Source organism: Cupressus sempervirens, chromosome 4 (genome assembly GCF_028749045.1).
Source record: "Cupressus sempervirens isolate cs-2001-9-10 chromosome 4, ASM2874904v1, whole genome shotgun sequence".
In the NCBI taxonomy this organism is placed as follows: Eukaryota; Viridiplantae; Streptophyta; class Pinopsida; order Cupressales; family Cupressaceae; genus Cupressus; species Cupressus sempervirens.
The window spans coordinates 665341673-665354046 of NC_143121.1; the positions used below are offsets into that span (position 1 = coordinate 665341673).

At 32.1% G+C, this 12374-nt stretch overlaps 2 protein-coding genes across 2 annotated transcripts; both read right to left on the reverse strand.

The window, feature by feature from the left end:
- Window positions 1–4585: 4585 nt before the first annotated feature.
- LOC149563012 (BTB/POZ domain-containing protein At5g60050-like) lies at window positions 4586–5933 on the reverse strand. Its single transcript, XM_089823953.1, has one exon. It carries the CDS (start codon window positions 5780–5782, stop codon window positions 4643–4645), a length of 1140 nt encoding a protein of 379 aa, XP_089680079.1. The 5' UTR covers window positions 5783–5933; the 3' UTR covers window positions 4586–4642.
- Window positions 5934–10567: 4634 nt separating this feature from the next.
- On the reverse strand, window positions 10568–11974 carry LOC149563013 (BTB/POZ domain-containing protein At3g05675-like). The gene has a single exon (XM_089823954.1). The coding sequence runs from the start codon at window positions 11897–11899 to the stop codon at window positions 10775–10777; it is 1125 nt and encodes a 374-aa protein (XP_089680080.1). The 5' UTR covers window positions 11900–11974; the 3' UTR covers window positions 10568–10774.
- Window positions 11975–12374: the final 400 nt, after the last annotated feature.

Sequence of the window (12374 nt, forward strand, 5' to 3'; positions counted from 1 at the left end):
GGTGGGGAAACACCAAGGTTGAACTAAATATTAAAACAACTAAAATTACATGGGGTAAAATTGTGACCATCTTCAAATCGATGGTTACCCCAAATCATCTATGACCAAAAGCTACTAGACTTCTAGAACCTTAAGAAAGGGGATATATTTGTACACAAATATTGGGAAAATTCACTTGTTTGCTGAAATACATACCTCCATATCAACAATACAAGAACATGAAAGTTAGAAAGTTTATCATGGGATTAAATAATTGGATCAGAGGAGCAGTTGATATTATTACTTCCCGAACCATGGAAGAAGTCCTAGAAGAAGTTGTTCATCAAGAGCATAGAATAAAAAGAGATGACTCTATTTAGGATAATAAAAGGAAAAAAGTTGGAACTTAGAGGGAACACATTCTAGATCCTAAAAGAAACAATTTAGGAACTACAAACCCAACAAACAAGAGCTGAGAGGAAGTGGTAACAAATAATTCAAAGGTAACTCCAATATAAATGGGAATAGTAAAGGAAATGAAAGGAAAGGACCACCAGTAGGATGCTACAATTATGGTGGGGATCACTATGCAAACAAATTCCCTGGCAAGGAAAACAACAATAGCCATGTTGACCTTCACTACCACCACAACAAAACATCTATTAGCAGAGGATTCATATAGCACTAGACAACCGACAAGGAGAACAACAACTAGGCCCAATTGAAACTCTAGGTAAGATCTATGGAAACCCTATCTCTATATTAATTGATATTGAATCCTCAGGATGTTTTATATCCCCAAACCTGTTGAGTAGATTCCCAAAGAGGTCTACTTACATGGAAAAACCATGGATAGTCAAGTATACAAACCACTCAAGGGCTAAGGTGGAGCAGTGTCTATTTGAGGCTTGAGTTGACTTTCCAAGTTTCTCTACATAATTAAATCTGTATGTGGCACCTCTTGGGTCCTATGAAATCATCATATGCAATAATTGGAGTAGTGAGCACAAGGCCAAGGTCAACTATGTCACCAAAAAAGTAGAATGTTTGGATGATCAAGGTAATCCTGTAAGCATCAAGGGAGTTTTGCATGAAATTAAACTACACCAGATATCTACCATGTAACTCAATAGACATGGAAGGAAATGTTGTGATATTTTTGCAATTAAGATTAAAGACTTGAGAGAACCTATAGATACTACTTATGGTGATGACTACATCATTGAAGATGGAGAAATTAGAGAAAAATTGAGGGAATCCTTCAAGGAGAAGTATCCATACCTCAAGAAGTTTCATGATGTGTTTCCAAAAGAACTTCCAAAATTACCCCCATCTAAAGTGTTTGATTTTATTATAGACTTGATACCTGGGGTAGAACCCATATCCTGAGCTCCTTATTGAATGACCACCACAAAGTTGATGGAATTACAAATATAGTTACAAGATATGCCAGTTAAGAAACTTGTTCAACACAATGTCTCACCCTATGGAGCCTTGATGTTATTTGTTAGAAAAAGGATGGAAATATGAGATTATGCATAGATTATAGAATTCTTTACAAATTCACCATTAAAAATTGATACGTGATTCCTAGAATTGATGATCTGTTTGATCAAATGAGAGGTGCTACTGTATTCTCAAAAATTGACTTAAGATCAGGATACCATCAACTCCACATCAAAGATGAAGGCATTCAAAAGACTAGATATAGATATTATGAATTTACTATACTACCCTTCAGACTAACTGATGCTCCATCAACCTTCATGAACCCAATGAATAGATTTTTTCAAGATTGTTTGGATAAGTTTTGTATTGGTCTTTATAGATGGCCATTACCACCATATTATTCTCTCTAATAAAGGGTTTTCCTAGTTAACAGATCTAGTTTTATTATATGGTTATCTTTTTCGTTATTGTATCTACTATTTACATGTTTTAGAATTAATAACAATATTGAGAGTTGTTTTAATTGGATAACTAATTCACCCCCCTCTTAGTTATCTAGGTGGATTTCTTTCTATCAATGAGAATATCATCCCTCAATCCATATTGATTAATGTGATAGCCAATTAATCTACAAAATTGCCTCTGACAAACCTTAAAATGAACCTCAAAGGTAGTTTAGAATTTCTACAAAGAATGCATATGGTTTTTGAATGTGGTTGGCATTACACCCTTTAGCTTCCTGACTAGATCATTTCCTAGTCACATATGGAAAGTAAGATAAAACATCTGCAACTCATGCACTACTATTTTGGTTACATGTACTAATGAGAATTCATAGAAACCCAACTTAAATGGCTATTTGACCCTTATCTTATATTTCGTTAAGAGGACAAGGTAGACATTGGTGATTCGCCTTGAAAAGTTTATATCAATGTCTTCGTAGTAGGTTTGGTGTCTTTGGAAAACAAAAACATCTAATGTATGTAGACCTAGATAATTTAATAAACTAGTAACCCCACCCTTCAATGTGTGTATGTATTCTTTAGTCATTATATACCCTACATCACCTATTAGTTTATTTAGAATGACATATAGGAATGCATCATTGACCATCTTAAAACAAGACTCTACTTCCTTACACACTAATTAGGGATAAAAATTCCATAATTTATCTATAACCATTCTTTCTTCTTTAACAAGTCGTACCTCTGTGATCATTTGGGGAAAATCTCAGATTCTTGTTTCTTAGTAAACCACATAGGAAGTCATATAAAACTTATTTGTTTGTACCATTGTAGTTAGTTGGGCTTGTAGTTGTTTTGATGCATATTTTTTCACATATAATTTCTTTATGCCTCTAACTAATGCCTATTAAGGTTTCTTATATCGATAGTTTAATCTTACTCATATATTATTTTGGCTAATGTGTCAATAGTCATTTTAAATTCTTGGTATAGTGACAAGTTAAAATTCATAGAAACCTTTTCAAGGATCAAAGCCACAATCACTAACATATTGGGATTGTGACATCTACTTGTACTTGGGTTAGGGTGTTGTGCTATGACAAGTGTACATCCAAACCATAGCACTAAGGAGTGAAGTTTTCTAGATGTGTCAAACCAAAGATAGCAATATTCTTGTATTTTGGGTATTGCCTCCAAAGATACTTTTTCTAAAGCCTTTCTATCTATGTGTTCAATTCTATATTTGTTACATGTTTTTCACCTTCAAATTGAATTAGAAATTTTAAGGACTGCTTGAGATTTGTAATTTATCTTGAATGGGACTCGTCAACCATGGGATTTTTCACCCTTTTTAAACTCAAAAAATATGCATTTACACCATACAAAAAATAAATTTTATAGTTTAATAGAAAATATTACGCTCTCATTGCTTCAAACATTTTTTTTAATTAGCTAAAACTAAAAATGGTCGATTGATTGCAATAGTAATAGCCTAAGGGAAAGTGCTAAAACTTATGTTCTTTTCCCTAGTCTTTCTATAAGCTCCTAATGCAATTTGTGCAATTCACACTTCACAATTCTAGCAACCTATAGACTACACTCTTTTATACTCTAGTCATTTATGGCTATTGTCTTAGATGAATATTTTTGTAGTCTAACCATTTATGATTCAATATATCAAATAAAGGTAATAATATGAATAAGGAAAAATTTATAGGTCATAAAATGCAATAAACATGTGAAAGCTATTATATACAACATATAGATCTTAGGATTATTACATCTTATATCTATCTATGTTGAAATTATATTACTTAGTAGATACACAAAAAATACATCAATGAGACATCACCCAAATTTTGTTGTTGCACTTTTGATCCACATTGTCACAATCAACATTTTATTCAATTTTATAACATTATTTTAAAATTCAATTTTTTTATTCATGAACAATGACTTCGTTATAAGGTAAGAATCAAATCTGCATTCTCCTTTCCTTTTAAATGGTTTTCCATTAAGTTTGCTTGTTGGAATTCTTTTAGTGGTTTTCAAGTAAACAACAGTTATAGAGGATTTAGATGGTATCTTTATGAAGAATGACTTCAGTATAAGTTATTAAATACATATGCTTTCCCCTTCCGTTCTGAATGGTTTTCTTTTAAGTTTGATTTTAGGAATTCATTTCTAAGATATATGTGATAAACTATTATAGAAGATTTAAAAGAAATCTTTAGGTAGGAATTTTCTTACATTTTCCTCCTCTTATTATATCTATTTGTTCTAAAATGCCCCATGACATTACTGTCAAACATTAATCCACATTATTACAATCAACTTTTTAGATCAGCATGTATAATATTCTTTTCATTTATTTTTCTTTAGTTATAAAGCGAGTTTCATTATAAGTTAAGAATCCCTTCACAACTTAAGTTTGCTTAAAAGATTATCATTTCTTTTTCCATGGCCGTTGCTGAAATAAAATTCTAGTACTTTCATTTTTCACAAACCATGACGGTTGCTCAAAAAAATACCCCAATCTCACAATTTTTCAACCTCTGAAACATAATCGCATAAAAATGATCTCAGCTTCATATTTTTCTGGGATCAAAACCCGAATTCAAATGCTACCAAACCTAAGATGGACCTACAGACCAAATATCTACATACACCGAATATTGCACTTAGAGTCCAAATGCCAACAAATCACCCAAAAGATTATTATTCAAGATTCAATAAAACACAATACACAACTACTTCGCTACAGATTTGGAAATGGGCATGTTGCACATCTGCAGACAAAGCAAAAATGGAGTAGCAAAGTTGATCTTATTCAATCTATAAACCTCCGCCCATACGAGGCAAATATGTTTCTTGTCAACAGGAGGGAGGCTCTCAACCACACTAAGCACTGCTTTATCAACCTCAGCAATTTGCCCTCGGTTGCAGCCTTCACAACATAGTCGTCCAATGATTGGAACCCAAGTTTTGAGAAAAGAAACTCTACAAGTTCTTGAAATTATTATCCTCCCGTTCCCTGTTGCCTTCATAAAACCCATTAAAATCTCAAACAAATTTGGATTCATAATGCCCAAAATCTTTTGACGGTAGATTTTCTGCTGCATTACAAACTCTGTAAACTGTGCATCTTCACAAAATGCCTTCATTGCAGCTTTCAGTATTTCTCCCTCACAGTGCTGAATGAGTTGAAAAAGAGTCAATAGAGATGAGAGCTCACGAGAATCCATGGCTGCTTTGAACTCTTGCAAAAGCACACGCTCACATACATCCATTATAACATCTCTATACATATTTCCCTCTAACACCCTGACAAAATATATCTCCACAGTTTTTTGACTGGATAAATTGTAGTCACTATCTTTGATGAAAGCCACTATTTCTTCAATACTCTTCTCCACAAAAATCATATGGTTGTCGTCCTCTTGATGAAGTCTATCAGCCAAGTCTGGCAAAAGTTTCGAACTCATAGAAGAGAGCACTTTTTGAATTTGGATTTCTTCCTCGGCACTCCAACGAACTGCTTCCAAATATTCCATGCATTTGTTGATACCATCATCAACCAACATTTCAGAAGCAACTGATAGAATTGCCAGGCATTCCTCAATGCTTGAGAAATTCACAGTTTCGCCATATATGAGTTGAATGCATTTCATAAAGTGATCAAAGTTGTGAGGAGTGGTTACCCATAGTTCGGTTGGTTTATCCAAAGAAGAGCACTCTGAAAACTCTGGTTCAAAAAACTTGGATCTTTTCAGAATCTGAGAATGAAGATAAATTGGGCCTTTTCCATACTCTTCCTCATCTGAGGCTGCCAAAAACAATTTGACATCAGCAGAGTTTTGATCGCCTATTCGAAGCTTAGCTTCTGCCATTTCCTAGATGGATACAACTATTGAAAAATCTATGAGCCTTTTCTATCTATATCAGTTGAGCAGTTACAGAGATGATTACAGGTTTTCTTATATTCTTGTGACATCAAACAGTTCAAGAATTAGAGTCTAGATTTAGAGAGGAGAACTGAATGGTAATGCTATTCAAATTGATTGAATGTTTAATGGTATAGTTCTCCAAATGCTTTAGTTTGGAATCGAGTATACCCAACTTAGATAAAGAGCAGGGTTACGTGTGCTTCAGTGAAAGGAAAGGTATGAACGAACGCTTTAATAAAAGCAAACGTGTAATGTTTAGTACTTCATTGTGGTTGTTCAGATACGTTTCCTTTCCAGTGTGCACAGATATAGAATAATTATTTTTGTGTTAAAAAGTTATTGAAAATATATAAAGCAATTGGCTGACTATTGTTTGTTTGATTCTTAGGTATTGGTATTTGTATTTATCTATGCTTTTTTTTTTAAGATGCTTTGACTCAATAAATATTCATTTGTTACTTTTCTTGAAAAAGAAGGCAGATGGTCATATGCTATACTTTCTAACTTATTCCATAATGTTGCTCTCTTCATTTTATTTTTGTGGTTGAAAAATGTAGATTCTTTTATTTTCAAATAATTTTATAAAGGTGAAATTTGTACATTTCTGATATCTTCATTTAATTTTGTGGTTATCTGAAGGAAATATTATAATGCATAAACATAATGATATATATCATGATGCTTTATTTTAAAATTAAATACAGTGTGTGAGGCTTGGTTTCTGAACTTTGATACTCTGATACTCTGCGATCTCTTATATTTTTTATCTCTTTATTTCTAATATAAAAAATTAAATACAGTCCTCTAGTCTTTTATCTATTTACATATAGCTATCAGATGTATTTATGCACCTATCTCTATTTATTTAGTCATGATGTAATAATTATCTTTTATTTACTATTTTTCAAAAATCCATCACAATTACTAACTTAATAATTAATAAAACATCCAATCATAATGACAACTCAATGGGACAGTTCAGATTCACATTACTGAAACATAGAATTATGATTATACTTTTAAAATTTATTTTTTCCTTTTGACAAAAGCACATAAAAAGTATGTCTTATCCACTTATATCAATATTATTCCTTAGATATTTTATCCTCTCAAAGTTGAAGTTCATTAATATGAAATAAATGTAAAATGTTACATTGTTATTACTCAAGTATTTAAATTTGAAACATTATTCGTTATTTAATCAAGTATTTAATTTTGAAACATTATTAAATAAGTTTGATATGTTTGATATATAATTTATTTATAAGTCATTCTCAATTAACAATAGGGGTAGTGCTTCTTGAAAACCACTCGATCCAAAACATGTGAACCAATTAAATTAGAATAAAATAATTTTAATCATTTTAAAAATTAAAAATCTCAATATTAGAGAAATTTTTTTAAACTAAAAAAGGGTAAAATTTTTATTGAATAACAAAGAGAGCAAAACAACACAACAAACAAAGAGAACTACAGAGCTTTATCCTGGTCCACAAGTTGATCCACCATCTGAGATAAATCAAGGTGAAGCATCTTATGATCAATAATGTTCCAAGCTAGCCCATGCTTGGAAGCCCATTTAGCTAAACAATCAGCCACACGGTTCCATTTAGCCTTCATTGCAGCTTTCACTATTTCTCCCTCACACCGCTGAATAAGTTGAAACAAAGTCAATAGAGATGAGAGATCACAGGATTCCATGGCTGATTTGAACTCTTGCAAAAGCACACGCTCACATACATCCATAACATCTCTATACATATTTCCCTCTAACATCCTCACGAAATATATCTCTACAGTTTTTCGACTGGATAAACTGCTGTCATCACATTTAATAAAAGACAGTATTTCTTGGATACTCCTCTCCACAAAAAACATATGGTTGTCGTCCTTCTGATGAAGCCTGGCAGCCAAATCTGGTAAAAGTTTCAATTCCAGAGAAGAGAGCACATTTCGAATTTGGGTTTCTTCTTCAGCACTCCAACGAACTGCTTCCAGGTATTCCATACATTTCTCGATGCAATCATCAGCTAACATTTCAGAAGCAATTGATAGAATTGTCAGGCATTCCTCGATGCTGGAGAAATGCACACTCTCGCCATCCATGAGTTCAATGCATTTTAAATGGTGATCAAAGTTTTCAGGATTAGTTAGGCGTATTTCAATCGGTTTATCCGATGAAGATCCCTCGAAAACCTCTAGATCAAAAAGCTTCGATCTTTTCAGAATTTGAGAATGGAGATAAATTGGGTTTCTTCCGTACTCTTCTTCATTTGAGTCTGTCAATAAGAATTTTACATTGGCAGAGCTTTGATCTATGGATTCAAGCTGAGCTTCTGCCATTTCATAAATAGATTTTTCAGAAGTAAAATCGATGATTCTTTATATAGCCTTGGCTAATTTCCAGACAAAATGTACCAAAGACAATTATATCTGCGTATGTTGAGGAGCAGGAGTGATTGTTTAATTAATGATTTAGATATCTCCAAAAATATTCCTATTTTCCATTTATACATCAGAGAGACAAATTGACAATTATAAACTCCAGGTTTAGTGAGGCTAGTTGAATAGAAACGCCTTTCAAACTTGATTGAATTTGGTTATAATGGTAAAGTTTATTGCAAATACTTTAATTTTGAATCGACTATACTGCAACAACACGGTATGCTGCCTCTTTCGAATTGATATTAACTTGGGCTTCAGATGAAGGAAAGGTATGAACCACCACTTCAACAAAAGCGAACTTGTTATACATTATACCATGGGTTTTAGTAAGTGCGACTCAAGTTTAAAATAATTATTGATGATTTGAACACGGAATAGAATAATATGGAAGAATAAAATTATTTTAGATAATTTCTAAATAATGATAAAATTATTTATTATTTATTAGACTTTTTAATATTTATATTGATATATTCTTATCTCATTTTAAATCAATAAGCATTCATTATTGCTTTTAAAAAGGAAGAGGTATACAATTATATTATGCTTTCTTGTAATTGTTTTATTCTTTTCATCTTAATATTGTCTCTTTTAGTTTTACTCTGAGTATCTTACTATTCTTTTTTGATAATTTTTTTTCTTCTAAAATCAGAACTAATTTAATACACTAAAGGGTCCGTTTGGTTCCTGGAGGATGACAAGAATTGGCTTTTTCAAAATTCTGATTTGAAAATTTGTGCATTTGTTTCAAAATTTGCAAAATAGAATTAGCATATGAGACTTCCAATTTTGCCTCAAAACCAAGTTTTCCAACTTCCTACTAGCAAGTAGGAATTGAAAATCAAAACCTGGTTTTGTTTTTTAAGGAGTGTAAAAACAATAGATTGGACTACTTTTTGAAATTTGCCTTCAACTCCAAGCTTACGCTCTTCACATGCATCTTCCGAGTAAAACAAACAGTTTCAATAAAATCCTAAAAATTGGAATGAAGATATGCAAAACCTTGATTTGGCTAAACCAAAGTTTGTAGAAATTTGGGTTTTTTAATTTCCACAAACCAAATGGACCCTAATATATGAATATGTGTGGCCTAGCATTCTCATAGATTCATAAACTAACTTAAAAATGAAGAAGCCTAGTGCATGATATTTATAACATTCAATGTGATCAGGCTCATTAAGGAGTATCCTTTAATATGTTTAATGGTACATTAATCAATATTTTGGGTCACAAATGTTGGCATCTTCATTTTTTAAAATAAAAACGTTTTATTTTTTTTCAAATATAAATTTAAAGTCTCATTTGATGTGCAAGGGTTTCAAAATATGAATTTTGGGCATTCCATTATATATTAAAGGATTAAATTCATACATGAAGCATGAATTATCATATTTCTTCAAGAGTAAGTTTCACTTGTGAGTCATTTTTATTATCGGTTTTTAGATTCATTCTTGTAAATAAAATAAACCACACTAGTAAGAGTTAAGATCTTTTGTAAGAAAATAAAAGAGTTATTAAATGGGTGCAAAAAGATTATGATCAAAAGAGAGGTCTTGTTTTGATGTCCACAAGTTTCAACATCCAAATCTCCACATTTAAGGAAGTAGTATTTGATCGAATTTGACATTTAAGATTTGTCAAGTATTTAATAACATTAAACATTCAAACAAACTAGAAATACTAAAGTAAATATCTAATCTTAATGAACTAAATGTCTAATAAATACTAAGACTTTTACTTTAATTGGTATAATTGATAACATTATATTGCTCCTTTTTAATGACATAGAAAACATTATGAACTCTCAAATATTGAATAAAAACCTGAACCCATTCTATAATTTTTCAAACATAAATTTAATAAATTATTTCATATAAATAGATACAAAAGAATTTAGTTTATGAAGTTAGTTTACGAGTCTATAAGAATGCTAGGTCACACATAGTTAGTTTATGAATCTATGAGAATGCTAGGTCACACATATTCATATATTAGTGTATTAAATGAGTTCTGATTTTAAGAATAGTAATATACTAAGAGTAAAACTAAAAGAAAGAATATTAAGATGAAAAGAATAAAACAATTACAAAAAAGCTTAAGATAATTGTGTACCTCTTCCTTTTTAAAAACAATAATGAATGCTTCTTGATCTAAAACGCGATAAGTATAGATCAATATAAATATTAAAAAGTCTAATAAATAATAAATAATTTTATCATAATTTAAAAAATATATAAAATAATTTTATACTTCCATATTATTCTATTCCATGTTGAAATCATCAATAATTATTGTAAACTTTAGTCGCACTTGATTTACGCTTTGACCTGGAGCTATGAACCAGTGAGGCCACAAACGGGGGACCTCATCCCCATGAGATTTGAACCTTGATGGTAAGGATAACAACACAACAACTTAACCATCATAACATGCCACTATTGATAAAATATAACTCAAGATTTAATAAAAACCCAATACACTACTATTTTGCTACAGATTTGTAAACATCTTCAGACAAAGTAAAAATGGCGTAGCGAAGTTGATCTTATTCAATCTATAAACCTTTGCCCATACTAAACAGATACTTTTCTTGTCCACTGGAGGAAGGCTCTCAACCACATCAAGCACTGCTTTATCAAACTCACCAAGTTTTCCTCGGCTTGCAGCACGACACAATCGTCCCATGATTGGAACCCAAGTTGAGAGAAACTCAACTCTACAAGCTCTTGAAATTATTACCTTCCCATCTCCTATTGCCTTCATAAAACCCATTAAAATCTCAAACAAATTTGGATTAATGATGCCAAACATATTTGTATGGTAATCTTTCTGCTGCTTTACAAACTCTATAAACTCTACATCTTCACAAAATGTCTTCATTGCAACTTTCATTATTTCTCCCCCACAGTGCTGGATAAGTTGATACAAAGAAAATAGAGATGAGAGATCACGAGAATCCATGGCCGATTTAAACTCTTGCAAAAACACACGCCCACATACATCCATAACATCTCTATACATATTTCCCTCTAACATCCGTACCAAATATAGCTCCACAGTGTTTTGACTGGATAAATTGTTGTCACCACCTTTAATAAGAAGAGACACTATTTCTTGAATGCTCTTCTCCACAAAAATTACATGGTTTTCGTCCTCCGGCTGATGAAGCCTGGCAGCTAAATCTGGCAAAAGCTTCAATTCCAGAGAAGACAACACTTTTCTAATTTGGGTCTCTTCCTCAGCACTCCAACGAACTGCTTCCAAATATTCCATGCATTTGTTGATACCATCATCAACCAACATTTCAGAAGCAACTGATAGAATTGCCAGGCATTCCTCAATGCTAGAGAAATTCACAGTTTCGCCATACATGAGTTGAATGCATTTTATAAAGTGATCAAAATCGTGAGTAATAGTTACCCATATTTCGGTTGGCTTATCAGATGACAAGGGCTCGGACAACACAGGTTGCAGAGACATTGATCTCTTCAAAATCTGTGAATGGAGATAAATCGGATTTCTTCTGTATTTTTCTTCATTCGGGCCAGTCAAAAACAATTTTACATCTGCAGAGCTTTGATCTCCGAATCGAAGCTGAGCTTCTGCCATTTGCATAAATGAATGCAGCGATGGCAAAACAGATAACTTTATTTTTCAATGTCAAATGGTTCAACAATTACAAAGGGGAGAATTAAATAGCAATGCCATTCAAGCTTTCCTTCAATGTGAGTGGCATGGTAGAGTTTATTCGAAATACCTTAATTTAGAATCGAGTAACAGCATTTTCATACCATGCCCACTTTTTTAAAGAGCACATTTCCTCCGGGTTTAGGAATGACATATACGAGCGTAGCAGTGGAATAAGAGTTACGAACTACCAGAGTGCTTCGAAAATAAGAATCTGGTGAATGTTTTGTCTTAGGATAATAGTTTATCCTAAATTAAAGATTACTCACATTTATAAAATAATAATAATCATAACATTGTTCTTCTATATATGCTTTGTTTCAACAAACGTTCTTATATTACTTTTGAAAAGAAGGAACATGTCCTAAGAGACATTTCCTTGGGCCCATCACTTAGAAGGCCA